Genomic DNA, 26,565 nt, shown 5'->3' on the forward strand with positions numbered 1-26,565 from the left:
TCCATAGGACTGAGTGTTCCCCTGTCTGTTTCCTAGGACTGAGTGTTCCCCTGTCTGTTCCCTAGGACTGAGTGTTCCCCTGTCTGTTCCCTAGGACTGAGTGTCTCCCCTGTCTGTTCCCTAGGACTGAGTGTCTCCCTGTCTGTTCCCTAGGACTGAGTGTTCCCCTGTCTGTTTCCTAGGACTGAGTGTTCCCCTGTCTGTTCCCTAGGACTGAGTGTTCCCCTGTCTGTTCCCTAGGACTGAGTGTCTCCCCTGTCTGTTCCCTAGGACTGAGTGTCTCCCTGTCTGTTCCCTAGGACTGAGTGTCTCCCTGTCTGTTCCCTAGGACTGAGTGTCTCCCTGTCTATTCCCTAGGACTGAGTGTCTCCCCTGTCTGTTCCCTAGGACTGAGTGTTCCCCTGTCTGTTCCCTAGGACTGAGTGTTCCCCTGTCTGTTCCCTAGGACTGAGTGTTCCCCTGTCTGTTCCCTAGGACTGAGTGTTCCCTAGGACTGAGTGTTCCCCTGTCTGTTCCCCTGTCTGTTCCCTAGGACTGAGTGTTCCCCTGTCTGTTCCCTAGGACTGAGTGTTCCCCTGTCTGTTCCCTAGGACTGAGTGTCTCCCTGTCTGTTCCCTAGGACTGAGCGTCTCCCTGTCTGTTCCCTAGGACTGAGTGTTCCCCTGTCTGTTCCCTAGGACTGAGTGTCTCCCTGTCTGTTCCCTAGGACTGAGCGTCTCCCTGTCTGTTCCCTAGGACTGAGTGTCTCCCTGTCTGTTCCCTAGGACTGAGTGTCTCCCTGTCTGTTCCCTAGGACTGAGTGTCTCCCCTGTCTGTTCCCTAGGACTGAGTGTCTCCCTGTCTGTTCCCTAGGACTGAGTGTCTCCCTGTCTGTTCCCTAGGACTGAGTGTCTCCCTGTCTGTTCCCTAGGACTGAGTGTCTCCCTGTCTGTTCCCTAGGAATGAGTGTTCCCCTGTCTGTTCCCTAGGACTGAGTGTTCCCCTGTCTGTTCCCTAGGACTGAGTGTCTCCCCTGTCTGTTCCCTAGGACTGAGTGTCTCCCTGTCTGTTCCCTAGGACTGAGTGTTCCCCTGTCTGTTTCCTAGGACTGAGTGTTCCCCTGTCTGTTCCCTAGGACTGAGTGTTCCCCTGTCTGTTCCCTAGGACTGAGTGTCTCCCCTGTCTGTTCCCTAGGACTGAGTGTCTCCCTGTCTGTTCCCTAGGACTGAGTGTCTCTCTGTCTGTTCCCTAGGACTGAGTGTTCCCCTGTCTGTTCCCTAGGACTGGGTGTCTCCCTGTCTGTTCCCTAGGACTGAGTGTCTCCCTGTCTATTCCCTAGGACTGAGTGTCTCCCCTGTCTGTTCCCTAGGACTGAGTGTTCCCCTGTCTGTTCCCTAGGACTGAGTGTTCCCCTGTCTGTTCCCTAGGACTGAGTGTTCCCCTGTCTGTTCCCTAGGACTGAGTGTTCCCTATGACTGAGTGTTCCCCTGTCTGTTCCCCTGTCTGTTCCCTAGGACTGAGTGTTCCCCTGTCTGTTCCCTAGGACTGAGTGTTCCCTAGGACTGAGTGTCTCCCCTGTCTGTTCCCTAGGACTGAGTGTTCCCCTGTCTGTTCCCTAGGACTGAGTGTTCCCCTGTCTGTTCCCTAGGACTGAGTGTTCCCTAGGACTGAGTGTTCCCCTGTCTGTTCCCCTGTCTGTTCCCGAGGACTGAGTGTTCCCCTGTCTGTTCCCTAGGACTGAGTGTCTCCCTGTCTGTTCCCTAGGACTGAGTGTCTCCCTGTCTGTTCCCTAGGACTGAGTGTCTCCCCTGTCTGTTCCCTAGGACTGAGTGTCTCCCTGTCTGTTCCCTAGGACTGAGTGTCTCCCTGTCTGTTCCCTAGGAATGAGTGTTCCCCTGTCTGTTCCCTAGGACTGAGTGTTCCCCTGTCTGTTCCCTAGGACTGAGTGTTCCCCTGTCTGTTCCCTAGGACTGAGTGTTCCCCTGTCTGTTCCCTAGGACTGAGTGTCTCCCCTGTCTGTTCCCTAGGACTGAGTGTTCCCTAGGACTGAGTGTTCCCCTGTCTGTTCCCCTGTCTGTTCCCTAGGACTGAGTGTTCCCCTGTCTGTTCCCTAGGACTGAGTGTTCCCTAGGACTGAGTGTCTCCCCTGTCTGTTCCCTAGGACTGAGTGTTCCCCTGTCTGTTCCCTAGGACTGAGTGTTCCCCTGTCTGTTCCCTAGGACTGAGTGTTCCCTAGGAATGAGTGTTCCCCTGTCTGTTCCCCTGTCTGTTCCCTAGGACTGAGTGTTCCCCTGTCTGTTCCCTAGGACTGAGTGTCTCCCTGTCTGTTCCCTAGGACTGAGTGTTCCCCTGTCTGTTCCCTAGGACTGAGTGTCTCCCTGTCTGTTCCCTAGGACTGAGTGTCTCCCTGTCTGTTCCCTAGGACTGAGTGTTCCCCTGTCTGTTCCCTAGGACTGAGTGTTCCCCTGTCTGTTCCCTAGGACTGAGTGTTCCCCTGTCTGTTCCCTAGGACTGAGTGTCTCCCCTGTCTGTTCCCTAGGACTGAGTGTCTCCCTGTCTGTTCCCTAGGACTGAGTGTCTCTCTGTCTGTTCCCTAGGACTGAGTGTTCCCCTGTCTGTTCCCTAGGACTGGGTGTCTCCCTGTCTGTTCCCTAGGACTGAGTGTCTCCCTGTCTATTCCCTAGGACTGAGTGTCTCCCCTGTCTGTTCCCTAGGACTGAGTGTTCCCCTGTCTGTTCCCTAGGACTGAGTGTTCCCCTGTCTGTTCCCTAGGACTGAGTGTTCCCCTGTCTGTTCCCTAGGACTGAGTGTTCCCTATGACTGAGTGTTCCCCTGTCTGTTCCCCTGTCTGTTCCCTAGGACTGAGTGTTCCCCTGTCTGTTCCCTAGGACTGAGTGTTCCCTAGGACTGAGTGTCTCCCCTGTCTGTTCCCTAGGACTGAGTGTTCCCCTGTCTGTTCCCTTGGACTGAGTGTTCCCCTGTCTGTTCCCTAGGACTGAGTGTTCCCTAGGACTGAGTGTTCCCCTGTCTGTTCCCCTGTCTGTTCCCGAGGACTGAGTGTTCCCCTGTCTGTTCCCTAGGACTGAGTGTCTCCCTGTCTGTTCCCTAGGACTGAGTGTCTCCCTGTCTGTTCCCTAGGAATGAGTGTTCCCCTGTCTGTTCCCTAGGACTGAGTGTTCCCCTGTCTGTTCCCTAGGACTGAGTGTTCCCCTGTCTGTTCCCTAGGACTGAGTGTTCCCCTGTCTGTTCCCTAGGACTGAGTGTCTCCCTGTCAGTCCCCTAGGACTGAGTGTCTCTCTGTCTGTTCCCTAGGACTGAGTGTCTCCCCTGTCTGTTCCCTAGGACTGAGTGTTCCCTAGGACTGAGTGTTCCCCTGTCTGTTCCCTGTCTGTTCCCTAGGACTGAGTGTTCCCCTGTCTGTTCCCTAGGACTGAGTGTTCCCTAGGACTGAGTGTCTCCCTGTCTGTTCCCTAGGACTGAGTGTTCCCTTGTCTGTTCCCTAGGACTGAGTGTTCCCCTGTCTGTTCCCTAGGACTGAGTGTTCCCTAGGACTGAGTGTTCCCCTGTCTGTTCCCCTGTCTGTTCCCTAGGACTGAGTGTTCCCCTGTCTGTTCCCTAGGACTGAGTGTCTCCCTGTCTGTTCCCTAGGACTGAGTGTCTCTCTGTCTGTTCCTTAGGACTGAGTGTTCCCTAGGACTGAGTGTCTCCCTGTCTGTTCCCTAGGAATGAGTGTTCCCCTGTCTGTTCCCTAGGACTGAGTGTCTCTCTGTCTGTTCCTAGGACTGAGTGTTCCCTAGGACTGAGTGTCTCCCTGTCTGTTCCTAGGAATGAGTGTTCCCCTGTCTGTTCCCTAGGACTGAGTGTCTCTCTGTCTGTTCCCTAGGACTGAGTGTTCCCTAGGACTGAGTGTTCCCCTGTCTGTTCCCTAGGACTGAGTGTCTCTCTGTCTGTTCCCTAGGGCTGAGTGTTCCCTAGGACTGAGTGTTCCCCTGTCTGTTCCCTAGGACTGAGTGTCTCCCTGTCTGTTCCCTAGGACTGGGTGTCTCCCCTGTCTGTTCCCTAGGACTGAGTGTCTCCCTGTCTGTTCCCTAGGACTGAGTGTCTCCCTGTCTGTTCCTAGGACTGAGTGTTCCCCTTCTGTTTCCTAGGACTGAGTGTTCCCCTGTCTGTTCCCTAGGACTGAGTGTCTCCCTGTCTGTTCCCTAGGACTGAGTGTCTCCCCTGTCTGTTCCCTAGGACTGAGTGTCTCCCCTGTCTGTTCCCTAGGACTGAGTGTCTCCCTGTCTGTTCCCTAGGACTGAGTGTCTCCCTGTCTATTCCATAGGACTGAGTGTTCCCCTGTCTGTTTCCTAGGACTGAGTGTTCCCTGTCTGTTCCCTAGGACTGAGTGTTCCCCTGTCTGTTCCCTAGGACTGAGTGTCTCCCTGTCTGTTCCCTAGGACTGAGTGTCTCCCTGTCTGTTCCCTAGGACTGAGTGTTCCCTGTCTGTTTCCTAGGACTGAGTGTTCCCCTGTCTGTTCCCTAGGACTGAGTGTTCCCCTGTCTGTTCCCTAGGACTGAGTGTCTCCCCTGTCTGTTCCCTAGGACTGAGTGTCTCCCTGTCTGTTCCCTAGGACTGAGTGTCTCCCTGTCTGTTCCCTAGGACTGAGTGTCTCCCTGTCTATTCCCTAGGACTGAGTGTCTCCCCTGTCTGTTCCCTAGGACTGAGTGTTCCCCTGTCTGTTCCCTAGGACTGAGTGTTCCCCTGTCTGTTCCCTAGGACTGAGTGTTCCCCTGTCTGTTCCCTAGGACTGAGTGTTCCCTAGGACTGAGTGTTCCCCTGTCTGTTCCCCTGTCTGTTCCCTAGGACTGAGTGTTCCCCTGTCTGTTCCCTAGGACTGAGTGTTCCCCTGTCTGTTCCCTAGGACTGAGTGTCTCCCTGTCTGTTCCCTAGGACTGAACGTCTCCCTGTCTGTTCCCTAGGACTGAGTGTTCCCCTGTCTGTTCCCTAGGACTGAGTGTCTCCCTGTCTGTTCCCTAGGACTGAGCGTCTCCCTGTCTGTTCCCTAGGACTGAGTGTCTCCCTGTCTGTTCCCTAGGACTGAGTGTCTCCCTGTCTGTTCCCTAGGACTGAGTGTCTCCCTGTCTGTTCCCTAGGACTGAGTGTCTCCCTGTCTGTTCCCTAGGACTGAGTGTCTCCCTGTCTGTTCCCTAGGACTGAGTGTCTCCCTGTCTGTTCCCTAGGACTGAGTGTCTCCCTGTCTGTTCCCTAGGAATGAGTGTTCCCCTGTCTGTTCCCTAGGACTGAGTGTTCCCCTGTCTGTTCCCTAGGACTGAGTGTTCCCTGTCTGTTCCTAGGACTGAGTGTTCCCTGTCTGTTCCCTAGGACTGAGTGTCTCCCTGTCAGTCCCCTAGGACTGAGTGTCTCTCTGTCTGTTCCCTAGGAATGAGTGTCTCCCTGTCTGTTCCCTAGGACTGAGTGTTCCCCTGTCTGTTCCCTAGGACTGAGTGTCTCTCTGTCTGTTCCCTAGGACTGAGTGTCTCCCTGTCTGTTCCCTAGGACTGAGTGTTCCCCTGTCTGTTCCCTAGGACTGAGTGTCTCTCTGTCTGTTCCCTAGGACTGAGTATCTCCCTGTCTGTTCCCTAGGACTGAGTGTTCCCCTGTCTGTTCCCTAGGACTGAGTGTCTCCCTGTCAGTTCCCTAGGACTGAGTGTCTCCCTGTCTGTTCCCTAGGACTGAGTGTCTCCCCTGTCTGTTCCCTAGGACTGAGTGTTCCCCTGTCTGTTCCCTAGGACTGAGTGTCTCTCTGTCTGTTCCCTAGGACTGAGTGTCTCCCTGTCTGTTCCCTAGGACTGAGTGTTCCCCTGTCTGTTCCCTAGGACTGAGTGTCTCTCTGTCTGTTCCCTAGGACTGAGTGTCTCCCTGTCTGTTCCCTAGGACTGAGTGTTCCCCTGTCTGTTCCCTAGGACTGAGTGTCTCCCTGTCTGTTCCCTAGGACTGAGTGTTCCCCTGTCTGTTCCCTAGGACTGAGTGTCTCCCTGTCTGTTCCCTAGGACTGAGTGTCTCCCTGTCTGTTCAATAGGACTGAGTGTTCCCCTGTCTGTTCCCTAGGACTGAGTGTTCCCCTGTCTGTTCCCTCGGACTGAGTGTCTCCCTGTCTGTTCCCTAGGACTGAGTGTTCCCTAGGACTGAGTGTCTCCCTGTCTGTTCCCCTGTCTGTTCCCTAAGACTGAGTGTCTCCCTGTCTGTTCCCTAGGACTGAGTGTCTCCCTGTCTGTTCCCTAGGACTGAGTGTTCCCTAGGACTGAGTGTTCCCCTGTCTGTTCCCTAGGACTGAGTGTTCCCTAGGACTGAGTGTCTCCCTGTCTGTTCCCTAGGACTGAGTGTTCCCTAGGACTGAGTGTCTCCTGTCTGTTCCCTAGGACTGAATGTTCCCTAGGACTGAGTGTTCCCTGTCTGTTCCCCTGTCTGTTCCCTAGGACTGAGTGTTCCCCTGTCTGTTCCCTAGGACTGAGTGTTCCCCTGTCTGTTCCCTAGGACTGAGTGTCTCCCTGTCTGTTCCCTAGGACTGAGCGTCTCCCTGTCTGTTCCCTAGGACTGAGTGTTCCCCTGTCTGTTCCCTAGGACTGAGTGTCTCCCTGTCTGTTCCCTAGGACTGAGTGTCTCCCCTGTCTGTTCCCTAGGACTGAGTGTCTCCTGTCTGTTCCTAGGACTGAGTGTCTCCCTGTCTGTTCCCTAGGACTGAGTGTTCCCCTGTCTGTTCCCTAGGACTGAGTGTCTCCCTGTCTGTTCCCTAGGAATGAGTGTTCCCCTGTCTGTTCCCTAGGACTGAGTGTTCCCCTGTCTGTTCCCTAGGACTGAGTGTCTCCCTGTCTGTTCCCTAGGACTGAGTGTCTCCCTGTCTGTTCCCTAGGACTGAGTGTTCCCCTGTCTGTTCCCTAGGACTGAGTGTCTCCCTGTCTGTTCCCTAGGACTGAGTGTCTCCCTGTCTGTTCCCTAGGACTGAGTGTCTCCCTGTCTGTTCCCTAGGACTGAGTGTCTCCCCTGTCTGTTCCCTAGGACTGAGTGTCTCCCTGTCTGTTCCCTAGGACTGAGTGTCTCCCTGTCTGTTCCCTAGGACTGAGTGTCTCCCTGTCTGTTCCCTAGGACTGAGTGTCTCCCTGTCTGTTCCCTAGGAATGAGTGTTCCCCTGTCTGTTCCCTAGGACTGAGTGTTCCCCTGTCTGTTCCCTAGGACTGAGTGTTCCCCTGTCTGTTCCCTAGGACTGAGTGTTCCCCTGTCTGTTCCCTAGGACTGAGTGTCTCCCTGTCAGTCCCCTAGGACTGAGTGTCTCTCTGTCTGTTCCCTAGGACTGAGTGTCTCCCTGTCTGTTCCCTAGGACTGAGTGTTCCCCTGTCTGTTCCCTAGGACTGAGTGTCTCTCTGTCTGTTCCCTAGGACTGAGTGTCTCCCTGTCTGTTCCCTAGGACTGAGTGTTCCCCTGTCTGTTCCCTAGGACTGAGTGTCTCTCTGTCTGTTCCCTAGGACTGAGTATCTCCCTGTCTGTTCCCTAGGACTGAGTGTTCCCCTGTCTGTTCCCTAGGACTGAGTGTCTCCCTGTCAGTTCCCTAGGACTGAGTGTCTCCTGTCTGTTCCCTAGGACTGAGTGTCTCCCTGTCTGTTCCCTAGGACTGAGTGTTCCCCTGTCTGTTCCCTAGGACTGAGTGTCTCTCTGTCTGTTCCCTAGGACTGAGTGTCTCCCTGTCTGTTCCCTAGGACTGAGTGTTCCCCTGTCTGTTCCCTAGGACTGAGTGTCTCTCTGTCTGTTCCCTAGGACTGAGTGTCTCCCTGTCTGTTCCCTAGGACTGAGTGTTCCCCTGTCTGTTCCCTAGGACTGAGTGTCTCCCTGTCTGTTCCCTAGGACTGAGTGTCTCCCTGTCTGTTCCCTGTGACTGAGTGTCTCCCTGTCTGTTCCCTAGGACTGAGTGTCTCCCTGTCTGTTCCCTAGGACTGAGTGTCTCCCTGTCTGTTCAATAGGACTGAGTGTTCCCCTGTCTGTTCCCTAGGACTGAGTGTTCCCCTGTCTGTTCCCTCGGACTGAGTGTCTCCCTGTCTGTTCCCTAGGACTGAGTGTTCCCTAGGACTGAGTGTCTCCCTGTCTGTTCCCCTGTCTGTTCCCTAAGACTGAGTGTCTCCCTGTCTGTTCCCTAGGACTGAGTGTCTCCCTGTCTGTTCCCTAGGACTGAGTGTTCCCTAGGACTGAGTGTTCCCCTGTCTGTTCCCTAGGACTGAGTGTTCCCTAGGACTGAGTGTCTCCCTGTCTGTTCCCTAGGACTGAGTGTTCCCTAGGACTGAGTGTCTCCCTGTCTGTTCCCTAGGACTGAATGTTCCCTAGGACTGAGTGTTCCCCTGTCTGTTCCCCTGTCTGTTCCCTAGGACTGAGTGTTCCCCTGTCTGTTCCCTAGGACTGAGTGTTCCCCTGTCTGTTCCCTAGGACTGAGTGTCTCCCTGTCTGTTCCCTAGGACTGAGCGTCTCCCTGTCTGTTCCCTAGGACTGAGTGTTCCCCTGTCTGTTCCCTAGGACTGAGTGTCTCCCTGTCTGTTCCCTAGGACTGAGTGTCTCCCCTGTCTATTCCCTAGGACTGAGTGTCTCCCTGTCTGTTCCCTAGGACTGAGTGTCTCCCTGTCTGTTCCCTAGGACTGAGTGTCTCCCTGTCTGTTCCCTAGGACTGAGTGTTCCCCTGTCTGTTCCCTAGGACTGAGTGTCTCCCTGTCTGTTCCCTAGGAATGAGTGTTCCCCTGTCTGTTCCCTAGGACTGAGTGTTCCCCTGTCTGTTCCCTAGTACTGAGTGTTCCCCTGTCTGTTCCCTAGGACTGAGTGTCTCCGTGTCAGTCCCCTAGGACTGAGTGTCTCCCTGTCTGTTCCCTAGGACTGAGTGTCTCCCTGTCTGTTCCCTAGGACTGAGTGTCTCCCTGTCTGTTCCCTAGGACTGAGTGTCTCCCTGTCTGTTCCCTAGGAATGAGTGTTCCCCTGTCTGTTCCCTAGGACTGAGTGTTCCCCTGTCTGTTCCCTAGTACTGAGTGTTCCCCTGTCTGTTCCCTAGGACTGAGTGTCTCCGTGTCAGTCCCCTAGGACTGAGTGTCTCCCTGTCTGTTCCCTAGGACTGAGTGTCTCCCTGTCTGTTCCCTAGGACTGAGTGTCTCCCTGTCTGTTCCCTAGGACTGAGTGTCTCCCTGTCTGTTCCCTAGGAATGAGTGTTCCCCTGTCTGTTCCCTAGGACTGAGTGTTCCCCTGTCTGTTCCCTAGGACTGAGTGTTCCCCTGTCTGTTCCCTAGGACTGAGTGTTCCCCTGTCTGTTCCCTAGGACTGAGTGTCTCCCTGTCAGTCCCCTAGGACTGAGTGTCTCTCTGTCTGTTCCCTAGGACTGAGTGTCTCCCTGTCTGTTCCCTAGGACTGAGTGTTCCCCTGTCTGTTCCCTAGGACTGAGTGTCTCTCTGTCTGTTCCCTAGGACTGAGTGTCTCCCTGTCTGTTCCCTAGGACTGAGTGTTCCCCTGTCTGTTCCCTAGGACTGAGTGGTCTCTCTGTCTGTTCCCTAGGACTGAGTATCTCCCTGTCTGTTCCCTAGGACTGAGTGTTCCCCTGTCTGTTCCCTAGGACTGAGTGTCTCCCTGTCAGTTCCCTAGGACTGAGTGTCTCCCTGTCTGTTCCCTAGGACTGAGTGTCTCCCTGTCTGTTCCCTAGGACTGAGTGTTCCCCTGTCTGTTCCCTAGGACTGAGTGTCTCTCTGTCTGTTCCTAGGACTGAGTGTCTCCCTGTCTGTTCCCTAGGACTGAGTGTTCCCCTGTCTGTTCCCTAGGACTGAGTGTCTCTCTGTCTGTTACCTAGGACTGAGTGTCTCCCTGTCTGTTCCCTAGGACTGAGTGTTCCCCTGTCTGTTCCCTAGGACTGAGTGTCTCCCTGTCTGTTCCCTAGGACTGAGTGTCTCCTGTCTGTTCCCTGTGACTGAGTGTCTCCCTGTCTGTTCCCTAGGACTGAGTGTCTCCCTGTCTGTTCCCTAGGACTGAGTGTCTCCCCTGTCTGTTCAATAGGACTGAGTGTTCCCCTGTCTGTTCCCTAGGACTGAGTGTTCCCCTGTCTGTTCCCTAGGACTGAGTGTCTCCCTGTCTGTTCCTAGGACTGAGTGTTCCCTAGGACTGAGTGTCTCCCTGTCTGTTCCCCTGTCTGTTCCCTAAGACTGAGTGTCTCCCTGTCTGTTCCCTAGGACTGAGTGTCTCCCTGTCTGTTCCCTAGGACTGAGTGTTCCCTAGGACTGAGTGTTCCCCTGTCTGTTCCCTAGGACTGAGTGTCTCTCCCCTGTGTTCCTAGGACTGAGTGTCTCCCTGTCTGTTCCCTAGGACTGAGTGTTCCCTAGGACTGAGTGTCTCCCTGTCTGTTCCCTAGGACTGAATGTTCCCTAGGACTGAGTGTTCCCCTGTCTGTTCCCTGTCTGTTCCCTAGGACTGAGTGTTCCCCTGTCTGTTCCCTAGGACTGAGTGTTCCCCTGTCTGTTCCCTAGGACTGAGTGTCTCCCTGTCTGTTCCCTAGGACTGAGCGTCTCCCTGTCTGTTCCCTAGGACTGAGTGTTCCCCTGTCTGTTCCCTAGGACTGAGTGTCTCCCTGTCTGTTCCCTAGGACTGAGTGTCTCCCCTGTCTATTCCCTAGGACTGAGTGTCTCCCTGTCTGTTCCCTAGGACTGAGTGTCTCCCTGTCTGTTCCCTAGGACTGAGTGTCTCCCTGTCTGTTCCTAGGACTGAGTGTTCCCCTGTCTGTTCCCTAGGACTGAGTGTCTCCCTGTCTGTTCCCTAGGAATGAGTGTTCCCCTGTCTGTTCCCTAGGACTGAGTGTTCCCCTGTCTGTTCCCTAGTACTGAGTGTTCCCCTGTCTGTTCCCTAGGACTGAGTGTCTCCGTGTCAGTCCCCTAGGACTGAGTGTCTCTCTGTCTGTTCCCTAGGACTGAGTGTCTCCCTGTCTGTTCCCTAGGACTGAGTGTTCCCCTGTCTGTTCCCTAGGACTGAGTGTCTCTCTGTCTGTTCCCTAGGACTGAGTGTCTCCCTGTCTGTTCCCTAGGAATGAGTGTTCCCCTGTCTGTTCCCTAGGACTGAGTGTTCCCCTGTCTGTTCCCTAGTACTGAGTGTTCCCCTGTCTGTTCCCTAGGACTGAGTGTCTCCATGTCAGTCCCCTAGGACTGAGTGTCTCTCTGTCTGTTCCCTAGGACTGAGTGTCTCCCTGTCTGTTCCCTAGGACTGAGTGTTCCCCTGTCTGTTCCCTAGGACTGAGTGTCTCTCTGTCTGTTCCCTAGGACTGAGTGTCTCCCTGTCTGTTCCCTAGGACTGAGTGTTCCCCTGTCTGTTCCCTACGACTGAGTGTCCTCTGTCTGTTCCCTAGGACTGAGTATCTCCCTGTCTGTTCCCTAGGACTGAGTGTTCCCCTGTCTGTTCCCTAGGACTGAGTGTCTCCCTGTCTGTTCAATAGGACTGAGTGTTCCCCTGTCTGTTCCCTAGGACTGAGTGTTCCCCTGTCTGTTCCCTCGGACTGAGTGTCTCCCTGTCTGTTCCCTAGGACTGAGTGTTCCCTAGGACTGAGTGTCTCCCTGTCTGTTCCCCTGTCTGTTCCCTAAGACTGAGTGTCTCCCTGTCTGTTCCCTAGGACTGAGTGTCTCCCTGTCTGTTCCCTAGGACTGAGTGTTCCCTAGGACTGAGTGTTCCCCTGTCTGTTCCCTAGGACTGAGTGTTCCCTAGGACTGAGTGTCTCCCTGTCTGTTCCCTAGGACTGAGTGTTCCCTAGGACTGAGTGTCTCCCTGTCTGTTCCCTAGGACTGAATGTTCCCTAGGACTGAGTGTTCCCCTGTCTGTTCCCCTGTCTGTTCCCTAGGACTGAGTGTTCCCCTGTCTGTTCCCTAGGACTGAGTGTTCCCCTGTCTGTTCCCTAGGACTGAGTGTCTCCCTGTCTGTTCCCTAGGACTGAGCGTCTCCCTGTCTGTTCCCTAGGACTGAGTGTTCCCCTGTCTGTTCCCTAGGACTGAGTGTCTCCCTGTCTGTTCCCTAGGACTGAGTGTCTCCCCTGTCTATTCCCTAGGACTGAGTGTCTCCCTGTCTGTTCCCTAGGACTGAGTGTCTCCCTGTCTGTTCCCTAGGACTGAGTGTCTCCCTGTCTGTTCCCTAGGACTGAGTGTTCCCCTGTCTGTTCCCTAGGACTGAGTGTCTCCCTGTCTGTTCCCTAGGAATGAGTGTTCCCCTGTCTGTTCCCTAGGACTGAGTGTTCCCCTGTCTGTTCCCTAGTACTGAGTGTTCCCCTGTCTGTTCCCTAGGACTGAGTGTCTCCGTGTCAGTCCCCTAGGACTGAGTGTCTCTCTGTCTGTTCCCTAGGACTGAGTGTCTCCTGTCTGTTCCCTAGGACTGAGTGTTCCCCTGTCTGTTCCCTAGGACTGAGTGTCTCTCTGTCTGTTCCCTAGGACTGAGTGTCTCCCTGTCTGTTCCCTAGGAATGAGTGTTCCCCTGTCTGTTCCCTAGGACTGAGTGTTCCCCTGTCTGTTCCCTAGTACTGAGTGTTCCCCTGTCTGTTCCCTAGGACTGAGTGTCTCCATGTCAGTCCCCTAGGACTGAGTGTCTCTCTGTCTGTTCCTAGGACTGAGTGTCTCCCTGTCTGTTCCCTAGGACTGAGTGTTCCCCTGTCTGTTCCCTAGGACTGAGTGTCTCTCTGTCTGTTCCTAGGACCGAGTGTCTCCTGTCTGTTCCCTAGGACTGAGTGTTCCCCTGTCTGTTCCCTACGACTGAGTGTCCTCTGTCTGTTCCTAGGACTGAGTATCTCCCTGTCTGTTCCCTAGGACTGAGTGTTCCCCTTTCTGTTCCCTAGGACTGAGTGTCTCCCTGTCAGTTCCCTAGGACTGAGTGTCTCCCTGTCTGTTCCCTAGGACTGAGTGTCTCCCCTGTCTGTTCCCTAGGACTGAGTGTTCCCCTGTCTGTTCCCTAGGACTGAGTGTTCCCTAGGACTGAGTGTCTCCCTGTCTGTTCCCCTGTCTGTTCCCTAGGACTGAGTGTCTCCCTGTCTGTTCCCTAGGACTGAGTGTCTCCCTGTCTGTTCCCTAGGACTGAGTGTTCCCCTGTCTGTTCCCTAGGACTGAGTGTCTCCCTGTCTGTTCCCTAGGACTGAGTGTCTCCCCTGTCTGTTCCCTAGGATTGAGTGTCTCCCTGTCTGTTCCCTAGGACTGAGTGTCTCCCTGTCTGTTCCCCTGTCTATTCCCTAGGACTGAGTGTTCCCCTGTCTGTTCCCTAGGACTGAGTGTTCCCCTGTCTGTTCCCTAGGACTGAGTGTTCCCCTGTCTGTTCCCTAGGACTGAGTGTTCCCCTGTCTGTTCCCTAGGACCGAGTGTCTCCCCTGTCTGTTCCCTAGGACTGAGTGTCTCCCCTGTCTGTTCCCTAGGACTGAGTGTTCCCCTGTCTGTTCCCTAGGACTGAGTGTCTCCCTGTCTGTTCCCTAGGACTGAGTGTCTCCCTGTCTGTTCCCTAGGACTGAGTGTCTCCCCTGTCTGTTCCCTAGGACTGAGTGTCTCCCTGTCTGTTCCCTAGGACTGAGTGTCTCCCTGTCTGTTCCCTAGGACTGATTGTCTCCCCTGTCTGTTACCTAGGACTGAGTGTCTCCCTGTCTGTTCCCTAGGACTGAGTGTCTCCCTGTCTGTTCCTAGGAGTGAGTGTCTCCTGTCTGTTCCCTAGGACTGAGTGTCTCCCTGTCTGTTCCCAAGGACTGAGTGTTCCCCTGTCTGTTCCCTAGGACTGAGTGTTCCCCTGTCTCCTTCCCTAGGACTGAGTGTTCCCCTGTCTGTTCCCTAGGACTGAGTGTCTCCCTGTCTGTTCCCTAGGACTGAGTGTCTCCCCTGTCTGTTCCCTAGTACTGAGTGTTCCCCTGTCTGTTCCCTAGGACTGAGTGTCTCCGTGTCAGTCCCCTAGGACTGAATGTCTCTCTGTCTGTTCCCTAGGACTGAGTGTCTCCCTGTCTGTTCCCTAGGACTGAGTGTTCCCCTGTCTGTTCCCTAGGACTGAGTGTTCCCCTGTCTGTTCCCTAGGACTGAGTGTCTCCCTGTCTGTTCCCTAGGACTGAGCGTCTCCCTGTCTGTTCCCTAGGACTGAGTGTTCCCCTGTCTGTTCCCTAGGACTGAGTGTCTCCCTGTCTGTTCCCTAGGACTGAGTGTCTCCCCTGTCTATTCCCTAGGACTGAGTGTCTCCCTGTCTGTTCCCTAGGACTGAGTGTCTCCCTGTCTGTTCCCTAGGACTGAGTGTCTCCCTGTCTGTTCCCTAGGACTGAGTGTTCCCCTGTCTGTTCCCTAGGACTGAGTGTCTCCCTGTCTGTTCCCTAGGAATGAGTGTTCCCCTGTCTGTTCCCTAGGACTGAGTGTTCCCCTGTCTGTTCCCTAGTACTGAGTGTTCCCCTGTCTGTTCCCTAGGACTGAGTGTCTCCATGTCAGTCCCCTAGGACTGAGTGTCTCTCTGTCTGTTCCCTAGGACTGAGTGTCTCCCTGTCTGTTCCCTAGGACTGAGTGTTCCCCTGTCTGTTCCCTAGGACTGAGTGTCTCTCTGTCTGTTCCCTAGGACTGAGTGTCTCCCTGTCTGTTCCCTAGGACTGAGTGTTCCCCTGTCTGTTCCCTACGACTGAGTGTCCTCTGTCTGTTCCCTAGGACTGAGTATCTCCTGTCTGTTCCCTAGGACTGAGTGTTCCCCTGTCTGTTCCCTAGGACTGAGTGTCTCCCTGTCTGTTCAATAGGACTGAGTGTTCCCCTGTCTGTTCCCTAGGACTGAGTGTTCCCCTGTCTGTTCCCTCGGACTGAGTGTCTCCCTGTCTGTTCCCTAGGACTGAGTGTTCCCTAGGACTGAGTGTCTCCCTGTCTGTTCCCCTGTCTGTTCCCTAAGACTGAGTGTCTCCCTGTCTGTTCCCTAGGACTGAGTGTCTCCCTGTCTGTTCCCTAGGACTGAGTGTTCCCTAGGACTGAGTGTTCCCCTGTCTGTTCCCTAGGACTGAGTGTTCCCTAGGACTGAGTGTCTCCCTGTCTGTTCCCTAGGACTGAGTGTTCCCTAGGACTGAGTGTCTCCTGTCTGTTCCCTAGGACTGAGTGTTGCCTAGGACTGAGTGTTCCCCTGTCTGTTCCCCTGTCTGTTCCCTAGGACTGAGTGTTCCCCTGTCTGTTCCCTAGGACTGAGTGTTCCCCTGTCTGTTCCCTAGGACTGAGTGTCTCCCTGTCTGTTCCCTAGGACTGAGCGTCTCCCTGTCTGTTCCCTAGGACTGAGTGTTCCCCTGTCTGTTCCCTAGGACTGAGTGTTTCCCTGTCTGTTCCCTAGGACTGAGTGTCTCCCCTGTCTATTCCCTAGGACTGAGTGTCTCCCTGTCTGTTCCCTAGGACTGAGTGTCTCCCTGTCTGTTCCCTAGGACTGAGTGTCTCCTGTCTGTTCCCTAGGACTGAGTGTTCCCCTGTCTGTTCCCTAGGACTGAGTGTCTCCCTGTCTGTTCCCTAGGAATGAGTGTTCCCCTGTCTGTTCCCTAGGACTGAGTGTTCCCCTGTCTGTTCCCTAGTACTGAGTGTTCCCTGTCTGTTCCCTAGGACTGAGTGTCTCCGTGTCAGTCCCCTAGGACTGAGTGTCTCTCTGTCTGTTCCCTAGGACTGAGTGTCTCCCTGTCTGTTCCTAGGACTGAGTGTTCCCCTGTCTGTTCCCTAGGACTGAGTGTCTCTCTGTCTGTTCCCTAGGACTGAGTGTCTCCCTGTCTGTTCCCTAGGAATGAGTGTTCCCCTGTCTGTTCCCTAGGACTGAGTGTTCCCCTGTCTGTTCCTAGTACTGAGTGTTCCCCTGTCTGTTCCCTAGGACTGAGTGTCTCCATGTCAGTCCCCTAGGACTGAGTGTCTCTCTGTCTGTTCCCTAGGACTGAGTGTCTCCCTGTCTGTTCCCTAGGACTGAGTGTTCCCCTGTCTGTTCCTAGGACTGAGTGTCTCTCTGTCTGTTCCCTAGGACTGAGTGTCTCCCTGTCTGTTCCCTAGGACTGAGTGTTCCCCTGTCTGTTCCCTACGACTGAGTGTCCTCTGTCTGTTCCCTAGGACTGAGTATCTCCCTGTCTGTTCCTAGGACTGAGTGTTCCCCTGTCTGTTCCCTAGGACTGAGTGTCTCCCTGTCAGTTCCCTAGGACTGAGTGTCTCCCTGTCTGTTCCCTAGGACTGAGTGTCTCCCCTGTCTGTTCCCTAGGACTGAGTGTTCCCCTGTCTGTTCCCTAGGACTGAGTGTTCCCTAGGACTGAGTGTCTCCTGTCTGTTCCCCTGTCTGTTCCCTAGGACTGAGTGTCTCCCTGTCTGTTCCCTAGGACTGAGTGTCTCGCTGTCTGTTCCCTAGGACTGAGTGTTCCCCTGTCTGTTCCCTAGGACTGAGTGTCTCCCTGTCTGTTCCCTAGTACTGAGTGTCTCCCCTGTCTGTTCCCTAGGATTGAGTGTCTCCCTGTCTGTTCCCTAGGACTGAGTGTCTCCCTGTCTGTTCCCCTGTCTATTCCCTAGGACTGAGTGTTCCCCTGTCTGTTCCCTAGGACTGAGTGTTCCCCTGTCTGTTCCCTAGGACTGAGTGTTCCCCTGTCTGTTCCCTAGGACTGAGTGTTCCCCTGTCTGTTCCCTAGGACCGAGTGTCTCCCCTGTCTGTTCCCTAGGACTGAGTGTTCCCCTGTCTGTTCCCTAGGACTGAGTGTCTCCCTGTCTGTTCCCTAGGACTGAGTGTCTCCCTGTCTGTTCCTAGGACTGAGTGTCTCCCCTGTCTGTTCCCTAGGACTGAGTGTCTCCCTGTCTGTTCCCTAGGACTGAGTGTCTCCCTGTCTGTTCCCTAGGACTGATTGTCTCCCCTGTCTGTTACCTAGGACTGAGTGTCTCCCTGTCTGTTCCCTAGGACTGAGTGTCTCCCTGTCTGTTCCCTAGGAGTGAGTGTCTCCCTGTCTGTTCCCTAGGACTGAGTGTCTCCCTGTCTGTTCCCAAGGACTGAGTGTTCCCCTGTCTGTTCCCTAGGACTGAGTGTTCCCCTGTCTCCTTCCCTAGGACTGAGTGTTCCCCTGTCTGTTCCCTAGGACTGAGTGTCTCCCTGTCTGTTCCCTAGGACTGAGTGTCTCCCCTGTCTGTTCCCTAGTACTGAGTGTTCCCCTGTCTGTTCCCTAGGACTGAGTGTCTCCGTGTCAGTCCCCTAGGACTGAATGTCTCTCTGTCTGTTCCCTAGGACTGAGTGTCTCCCTGTCTGTTCCCTAGGACTGAGTGTTCCCCTGTCTGTTCCCTAGGACTGAGTGTCTCTCTGTCTGTTCCCTAGGACTGAGTGTCTCCCTGTCTGTTCCCTAGGACTGAGTGTCTCCCTGTCTGTTCCCTAGGACTGAGTGTCTCCCTGTCTGTTCCCTAGGACTGAGTGTCTCCCTGTCTGTTCCCTAGGAATGAGTGTTCCCCTGTCTGTTCCCTAGGACTGAGTGTTCCCCTGTCTGTTCCCTAGGACTGAGTGTTCCCCTGTCTGTTCCCTAGGACTGAGTGTTCCCCTGTCTGTTCCCTAGGACTGAGTGTCTCCCTGTCAGTCCCCTAGGACTGAGTGTCTCTCTGTCTGTTCCCTAGGACTGAGTGTCTCCCTGTCTGTTCCCTAGGACTGAGTGTTCCCCTGTCTGTTCCCTAGGACTGAGTGTCTCTCTGTCTGTTCCCTAGGACTGAGTGTCTCCCTGTCTGTTCCCTAGGACTGAGTGTTCCCCTGTCTGTTCCCTAGGACTGAGTGTCTCTCTGTCTGTTCCCTAGGACTGAGTATCTCCCTGTCTGTTCCCTAGGACTGAGTGTTCCCCTGTCTGTTCCCTAGGACTGAGTGTCTCCCTGTCAGTTCCCTAGGACTGAGTGTCTCCCTGTCTGTTCCCTAGGACTGAGTGTCTCCCCTGTCTGTTCCCTAGGACTGAGTGTTCCCCTGTCTGTTCCCTAGGACTGAGTGTCTCTCTGTCTGTTCCCTAGGACTGAGTGTCTCCTGTCTGTTCCCTAGGACTGAGTGTTCCCCTGTCTGTTCCCTAGGACTGAGTGTCTCTCTGTCTGTTCCCTAGGACTGAGTGTCTCCCTGTCTGTTCCTAGGACTGAGTGTTCCCCTGTCTGTTCCTAGGACTGAGTGTCTCCTGTCTGTTCCCTAGGACTGAGTGTCTCCCTGTCTGTTCCCTGTGACTGAGTGTCTCCCTGTCTGTTCCCTAGGACTGAGTGTCTCCCTGTCTGTTCCCTAGGACTGAGTGTCTCCCTGTCTGTTCAATAGGACTGAGTGTTCCCCTGTCTGTTCCCTAGGACTGAGTGTTCCCCTGTCTGTTCCCTCGGAATGAGTGTCTCCCTGTCTGTTCCCTAGGACTGAGTGTTCCCTAGGACTGAGTGTCTCCCTGTCTGTTCCCTGTCTGTTCCCTAAGACTGAGTGTCTCCCTGTCTGTTCCCTAGGACTGAGTGTCTCCCTGTCTGTTCCCTAGGACTGAGTGTTCCCTAGGACTGAGTGTTCCCCTGTCTGTTCCCTAGGACTGAGTGTTCCCTAGGACTGAGTGTCTCCTGTCTGTTCCCTAGGACTGAGTGTTCCCTAGGACTGAGTGTCTCCCTGTCTGTTCCCTAGGACTGAATGTTCCCTAGGACTGAGTGTTCCCCTGTCTGTTCCCTGTCTGTTCCCTAGGACTGAGTGTTCCCCTGTCTGTTCCCTAGGACTGAGTGTTCCCCTGTCTGTTCCCTAGGACTGAGTGTCTCCCTGTCTGTTCCCTAGGACTGAGCGTCTCCCTGTCTGTTCCTAGGACTGAGTGTTCCCCTGTCTGTTCCCTAGGACTGAGTGTCTCCCTGTCTGTTCCCTAGGACTGAGTGTCTCCCCTGTCTATTCCCTAGGACTGAGTGTCTCCTGTCTGTTCCCTAGGACTGAGTGTCTCCCTGTCTGTTCCCTAGGACTGAGTGTCTCCCTGTCTGTTCCCTAGGACTGAGTGTTCCCCTGTCTGTTCCCTAGGACTGAGTGTCTCCCTGTCTGTTCCCTAGGAATGAGTGTTCCCCTGTCTGTTCCCTAGGACTGAGTGTTCCCCTGTCTGTTCCCTAGTACTGAGTGTTCCCCTGTCTGTTCCCTAGGACTGAGTGTCTCCGTGTCAGTCCCCTAGGACTGAGTGTCTCTCTGTCTGTTCCCTAGGACTGAGTGTCTCCTGTCTGTTCCTAGGACTGAGTGTTCCCCTGTCTGTTCCCTAGGACTGAGTGTCTCTCTGTCTGTTCCCTAGGACTGAGTGTCTCCCTGTCTGTTCCCTAGGAATGAGTGTTCCCCTGTCTGTTCCCTAGGACTGAGTGTTTCCCTGTCTGTTCCCTAGTACTGAGTGTTCCCCTGTCTGTTCCCTAGGACTGAGTGTCTCCATGTCAGTCCCCTAGGACTGAGTGTCTCTCTGTCTGTTCCCTAGGACTGAGTGTCTCCCTGTCTGTTCCCTAGGACTGAGTGTTCCCCTGTCTGTTCCCTAGGACTGAGTGTCTCTCTGTCTGTTCCCTAGGACTGAGTGTCTCCCTGTCTGTTCCCTAGGACTGAGTGTTCCCCTGTCTGTTCCCTACGACTGAGTGTCCTCTGTCTGTTCCCTAGGACTGAGTATCTCCCTGTCTGTTCCCTAGGACTGAGTGTTCCCCTGTCTGTTCCCTAGGACTGAGTGTCTCCCTGTCAGTTCCCTAGGACTGAGTGTCTCCCTGTCTGTTCCCTAGGACTGAGTGTCTCCCCTGTCTGTTCCCTAGGACTGAGTGTTCCCCTGTCTGTTCCCTAGGACTGAGTGTTCCCTAGGACTGAGTGTCTCCCTGTCTGTTCCCTGTCTGTTCCCTAGGACTGAGTGTCTCCCTGTCTGTTCCCTAGGACTGAGTGTCTCCCTGTCTGTTCCCTAGGACTGAGTGTTCCCCTGTCTGTTCCCTAGGACTGAGTGTCTCCTGTCTGTTCCCTAGGACTGAGTGTCTCCCCTGTCTGTTCCCTAGGATTGAGTGTCTCCCTGTCTGTTCCCTAGGACTGAGTGTCTCCTGTCTGTTCCCCTGTCTATTCCCTAGGACTGAGTGTTCCCCTGTCTGTTCCCTAGGACTGAGTGTTCCCCTGTCTGTTCCCTAGGACTGAGTGTTCCCCTGTCTGTTCCCTAGGACTGAGTGTTCCCCTGTCTGTTCCCTAGGACCGAGTGTCTCCCTGTCTGTTCCCTAGGACCGAGTGTCTCCCCTGTCTGTTCCCTAGGACTGAGTGTTCCCCTGTCTGTTCCCTAGGACTGAGTGTCTCCCTGTCTGTTCCCTAGGACTGAGTGTCTCCCTGTCTGTTCCCTAGGACTGAGTGTCTCCCCTGTCTGTTCCCTAGGACTGAGTGTTTCCCCTGTCTGTTCCCTAGGACTGAGTGTCTCCCTGTCTGTTCCCTAGGACTGATTGTCTCCCCTGTCTGTTACCTAGGACTGAGTGTCTCCCTGTCTGTTCCCTAGGACTGAGTGTCTCCCTGTCTGTTCCCTAGGAGTGAGTGTCTCCCTGTCTGTTCCCTAGGACTGAGTGTCTCCCTGTCTGTTCCCAAGGACTGAGTGTTCCCCTGTCTGTTCCCTAGGACTGAGTGTTCCCCTGTCTCCTTCCCTAGGACTGAGTGTTCCCCTGTCTGTTCCCTAGGACTGAGTGTCTCCCTGTCTGTTCCCTAGGACTGAGTGTCTCCCCTGTCTGTTCCCTAGGACTGAGTGTCTCCCCTGTCTGTTCCCTAGGACTGAGTGTCTCCCTGTCTGTTCCCTAGGACTGATTGTCTCCCCTGTCTGTTACCTAGGACTGAGTGTCTCCCTGTCTGTTCCCTAGGACTGAGTGTTCCCCTGTCTGTTCCCTAGGACTGAGTCTTCCCCTGTCTCCTTCCCTAGTACTGAGTGTCTCCCTGTCTGTTCCCTAGGACTGAGTGTCTCCCTGTCTGTTCCCTAGGACTGAGTGTTCCCCTGTCTGTTCCCTAGGACTGAGTGTCTCTCTGTCTGTTCCCTAGGACTGAGTATCTCCCTGTCTGTTCCCTAGGACTGAGTGTTCCCCTGTCTGTTCCCTAGGACTGAGTGTCTCCCTGTCAGTTCCCTAGGACTGAGTGTCTCCCTGTCTGTTCCCTAGGACTGAGTGTCTCCCCTGTCTGTTCCCTAGGACTGAGTGTTCCCCTGTCTGTTCCCTAGGACTGAGTGTCTCTCTGTCTGTTCCCTAGGACTGAGTGTCTCCCTGTCTGTTCCCTAGGACTGAGTGTTCCCCTGTCTGTTCCCTAGGACTGAGTGTCTCTCTGTCTGTTCCCTAGGACTGAGTGTCTCCCTGTCTGTTCCCTAGGACTGAGTGTTCCCCTGTCTGTTCCCTAGGACTGAGTGTCTCCCTGTCTGTTCCCTAGGACTGCGTGTCTCCCTGTCTGTTCCCTGTGACTGAGTGTCTCCCTGTCTGTTCCCTAGGACTGAGTGTCTCCCTGTCTGTTCCCTAGGACTGAGTGTCTCCCTGTCTGTTCAATAGGACTGAGTGTTCCCCTGTCTGTTCCCTAGGACTGAGTGTTCCCCTGTCTGTTCCCTCGGACTGAGTGTCTCCCTGTCTGTTCCCTAGGACTGAGTGTTCCCTAGGACTGAGTGTCTCCCTGTCTGTTCCCCTGTCTGTTCCCTAAGACTGAGTGTCTCCCTGTCTGTTCCCTAGGACTGAGTGTCTCCCTGTCTGTTCCCTAGGACTGAGTGTTCCCTAGGACTGAGTGTTCCCCTGTCTGTTCCCTAGGACTGAGTGTTCCCTAGGACTGAGTGTCTCCCTGTCTGTTCCCTAGGACTGAGTGTTCCCTAGGACTGAGTGTCTCCCTGTCTGTTCCCTAGGACTGAATGTTCCCTAGGACTGAGTGTTCCCCTGTCTGTTCCCCTGTCTGTTCCCTAGGACTGAGTGTTCCCCTGTCTGTTCCCTAGGACTGAGTGTTCCCCTGTCTGTTCCCTGGGACTGAGTGTCTCCCTGTCTGTTCCCTAGGACTGAGCGTCTCCCTGTCTGTTCCCTAGGACTGAGTGTTCCCCTGTCTGTTCCCTAGGACTGAGTGTCTCCCTGTCTGTTCCCTAGGACTGAGTGTCTCCCCTGTCTGTTCCCTAGGACTGAGTGTCTCCCTGTCTGTTCCCTAGGACTGAGTGTCTCCCTGTCTGTTCCCTAGGACTGAGTGTCTCCCTGTCTGTTCCCTAGGACTGAGTGTTCCCCTGTCTGTTCCCTAGGACTGAGTGTCTCCCTGTCTGTTCCCTAGGAATGAGTGTTCCCCTGTCTGTTCCCTAGGACTGAGTGTTCCCCTGTCTGTTCCCTAGTACTGAGTGTTCCCCTGTCTGTTCCCTAGGACTGAGTGTCTCCGTGTCAGTCCCCTAGGACTGAATGTCTCTCTGTCTGTTCCCTAGGACTGAGTGTCTCCCTGTCTGTTCCCTAGGACTGAGTGTTCCCCTGTCTGTTCCCTAGGACTGAGTGTCTCTCTGTCTGTTCCCTAGGACTGAGTGTCTCCCTGTCTGTTCCCTAGGAATGAGTGTTCCCCTGTCTGTTCCCTAGGACTGAGTGTTCCCCTGTCTGTTCCCTAGTACTGAGTGTTCCCCTGTCTGTTCCCTAGGACTGAGTGTCTCCATGTCAGTCCCCTAGGACTGAGTGTCTCTCTGTCTGTTCCCTAGGACTGAGTGTCTCCCTGTCTGTTCCCTAGGACTGAGTGTTCCCCTGTCTGTTCCCTAGGACTGAGTGTCTCTCTGTCTGTTCCCTAGGACTGAGTGTCTCCCTGTCTGTTCCCTAGGACTGAGTGTTCCCCTGTCTGTTCCCTAGGACTGAGTGTCCTCTGTCTGTTCCCTAGGACTGAGTATCTCCCTGTCTGTTCCCTAGGACTGAGTGTTCCCCTGTCTGTTCCCTAGGACTGAGTGTCTCCCTGTCAGTTCCCTAGGACTGAGTGTCTCCCTGTCTGTTCCCTAGGACTGAGTGTCTCCCCTGTCTGTTCCCTAGGACTGAGTGTTCCCCTGTCTGTTCCCTAGGACTGAGTGTTCCCTAGGACTGAGTGTCTCCCTGTCTGTTCCCCTGTCTGTTCCCTAGGACTGAGTGTCTCCCTGTCTGTTCCCTAGGACTGAGTGTCTCCCTGTCTGTTCCCTAGGACTGAGTGTTCCCCTGTCTGTTCCCTAGGACTGAGTGTCTCCCTGTCTGTTCCCTAGGACTGAGTGTCTCCCCTGTCTGTTCCCTAGGATTGAGTGTCTCCCTGTCTGTTCCCTAGGACTGAGTGTCTCCCTGTCTGTTCCCTAGGACTGAGTGTCTCCCTGTCTGTTCCCCTGTCTATTCCCTAGGACTGAGTGTTCCCCTTTCTGTTCCCTAGGACTGAGTGTTCCCCTGTCTGTTCCCTAGGACTGAGTGTTCCCCTGTCTGTTCCCTAGGACTGAGTGTTCCCCTGTCTGTTCCCTAGGACCGAGTGTCTCCCCTGTCTGTTCCCTAGGACTGAGTGTCTCCCCTGTCTGTTCCCTAGGACTGAGTGTTCCCCTGTCTGTTCCCTAGGACTGAGTGTCTCCCTGTCTGTTCCCTAGGACTGAGTGTCTCCCTGTCTGTTCCCTAGGACTGAGTGTCTCCCCTGTCTGTTCCCTAGGACTGAGTGTCTCCCCTGTCTGTTCCCTAGGACTGAGTGTCTCCCTGTCTGTTCCCTAGGACTGATTGTCTCCCCTGTCTGTTACCTAGGACTGAGTGTCTCCCTGTCTGTTCCCTAGGACTGAGTGTCTCCCTGTCTGTTCCCTAGGAGTGAGTGTCTCCCTGTCTGTTCCCTAGGACTGAGTGTCTCCCTGTCTGTTCCCAAGGACTGAGTGTTCCCCTGTCTGTTCCCTAGGACTGAGTGTTCCCCTGTCTCCTTCCCTAGGACTGAGTGTTCCCCTGTCTGTTCCCTAGGACTGAGTGTCTCCCTGTCTGTTCCCTAGGACTGAGTGTCTCCCCTGTCTGTTCCCTAGGACTGAGTGTCTCCCCTGTCTGTTCCCTAGGACTGAGTGTCTCCCTGTCTGTTCCCTAGGACTGAGTGTTCCCCTGTCTGTTCCCTAGGACTGAGTCTTCCCCTGTCTCCTTCCCTAGTACTGAGTGTCTCCCTGTCTGTTCCCTAGGACTGAGTGTTCCCCTGTCTGTCCAGGCACTAAGTCTGACTGTGTCTTCCTCTCTGTCGCTTCCCTCCAGGCATGCGTCCCTTCATCCCAGACAAGGACGTGGGCGTTTTCGAGAGCTTCCTAGAAGGAATCGGGATCCGGGAGGGGGGCATTCTAACGGACAGCTTCGGCCGGATCAAACGGAGCATGAGCAGTACGGCGGCAACGGTCGTGAGGGGTTACGACAGCTGGTCACTCCCCTCGGGCTCGCAGGACTTCAACCGCAGGATCAGTGACATCACACACGACATCGAGGCCCTGGGATTTCAACATGAACATGGGGGGTGGCAGGGAGAGCAGGGGGGGTGTCAGGGAGAGCAGGGGGGGTGGCAGGGAGAGCAGGGGGGGTGTCAGGGAGAGCAGGGGGTGTCAGGGAGATATAGAGGAGGAGGATTATTATTTGTGAAGGAGTGGTGGGGTCGTTGTGGAACAGAAATGTTGTATTTTTGCCATATGTTTATTCACAATATCATGACCAACACACTCATGCAAACACACACCACACAAGAGACTGAGATTAGCACAGGGACAGCCACAGAGTCAGAGTCAGCCACAGAGTCAGAGTCAGCCACAGAGTCAGAGTCAGCCACAGAGTCAGGGACAGAGTCAGCCACAGTCAGCCACAGGGACAGCCACAGTCAGCCACAGGGACAGCCACAGAGTCAGCCACAGAGTCAGCCACAGTAGGTGGCACCTGAGTCATGAGACTGAGTGGCCATCTTTTAGATTCCATATCATTACTTAACTCTCATTGAAGGATGTAGTGAGTCACCAAATGAGTGGCTCTAATCAAAAGAAGGGCACTATGTAGGGAATGGGGGTCCATAGGGCTCTGATCAAAAGAAGGGCACTATGTAGGGAATGGGGGTCCATAGGGCACTGGTCAAAAGAAGGGCACTATGTAGGGAATGGGGGATCATAGGGCTCTGATCAAAAGAAGGGCACTATGTAGGGAATGGGGGATCATAGGGCACTGGTCAAAAGAAGGGCACTATCTAGGGAATGGGGGTCCATAGGGCACTGGTCAAAAGAAGGGCACTATGTAGGGAATGGGGGATCATAGGGCACTGGTCAAAAGAAGGGCACTATCTAGGGAATGGGGGTCCATAGGGCACTGGTCAAAAGAAGGGCACTATGTAGGGAATGGGGGTCCATAGGGCTCTGATCAAAAGAAGGGCACTATGTAGGGAATGGGGGTCCATAGGGCACTGGTCAAAAGAAGGGCACTATGTAGGGAATGGGGGTCCATAGGGCTCTGATCAAAAGAAGGGCACTATGTAGGGAATGGGGGTCCATAGGGCACTGGTCAAAAGAAGGGCACTATGTAGGGAATGGGGGTCCATAGGGCACTGGTCAAAAGAAGGGCACTATGTAGGGAATGGGGGTCCATAGGGCTCTGATCAAAAGAAGGGCACTATGTAGGGAATGGGGGTCCATAGGGCACTGGTCAAAAGAAGGGCACTATGTAGGGAATGGGGGTCCATAGGGCACTGGTCAAAAGAAGGGCACTATGTAGGGAATGGGGGTCCATAGGGCTCTGATCAAAAGAAGGGCACTATGTAGGGAATGGGGGTCCATAGGGCACTGGTCAAAAGAAGGGCACTATGTAGGGAATGGGGGTCCATAGGGCTCTGATCAAAAGAAGGGCACTATGTAGGGAATGGGGGTCCATAGGGCTCTGATCAAAAGAAGGGCACTATGTAGGGAATGGGGGATCATAGGGCTCTGATCAAAAGAAGGGCAATATGTAGGGAATGGGGGTCCATAGGGCTCTGATCAAAAGAAGGGCACTATCTAGGGAATGGGGGATCATAGGGCTCTGATCAAAAGAAGGGCACTATCTAGGGAATGGGGGATCATATGGCACTGGTCAAAAGAAGGGCACTATGTAGGGAATGGGGGATCATAGGGCTATGATCAAAAGAAGGGCACTATGTAGGGAATGGGGGATCATAGGGCACTGGTCAAAAGAAGGGCACTATCTAGGGAATGGGGGTCCATAGGGCACTGGTCAAAAGAAGGGCACTATGTAGGGAATGGGGGTCCATAGGGCTCTGATCAAAAGAAGGGCACTATGTAGGGAATGGGGGTCCATAGGGCACTGGTCAAAAGAAGGGCACTATGTAGGGAATGGGGTCCATAGGGCTCTGATCAAAAGAAGGGCACTATGTAGGAATGGGGGTCCATAGGGCACTGGTCAAAGAAGGGCACTATGTAGGGAATGGGGTCCATAGGGCACTGGTCAAAAGAAGGGCACTATGTAGGGAATGGGGGTCCATAGGGCTCTGATCAAAGAAGGGCACTATGTAGGGAATGGGGTCCATAGGGCACTGGTCAAAAGAAGGGCACTATGTAGGGAATGGGGTCCATAGGGCACTGGTCAAAAGAAGGGCACTATGTAGGGAATGGGGGTCCATAGGGCTCTGATCAAAAGAAGGGCACTATGTAGGGAATGGGGGTCCATAGGGCACTGGTCAAAAGAAGGGCACTA

At 54.4% G+C, this 26,565-nt stretch overlaps 1 protein-coding gene across 1 annotated transcript in view; it reads left to right on the forward strand.

Annotated features, from left to right (window-relative positions):
• Positions 1 to 24,761, forward strand: part of ccm2l (CCM2 like scaffold protein) — a 127,553-nt gene extending 102,792 nt beyond the window's left edge. Inside the window, 1 exon segment of the mRNA XM_052482624.1 lies at positions 24,106 to 24,761. Coding sequence (XP_052338584.1) covers positions 24,106 to 24,761 — 656 coding nt within the window.
• The last annotated feature ends 1,804 nt before the right edge of the window (positions 24,762 to 26,565 follow it).

This window comes from Oncorhynchus keta, chromosome 27 (genome assembly GCF_023373465.1).
Source record: "Oncorhynchus keta strain PuntledgeMale-10-30-2019 chromosome 27, Oket_V2, whole genome shotgun sequence".
NCBI lineage: Eukaryota > Metazoa > Chordata > Actinopteri > Salmoniformes > Salmonidae > Oncorhynchus > Oncorhynchus keta.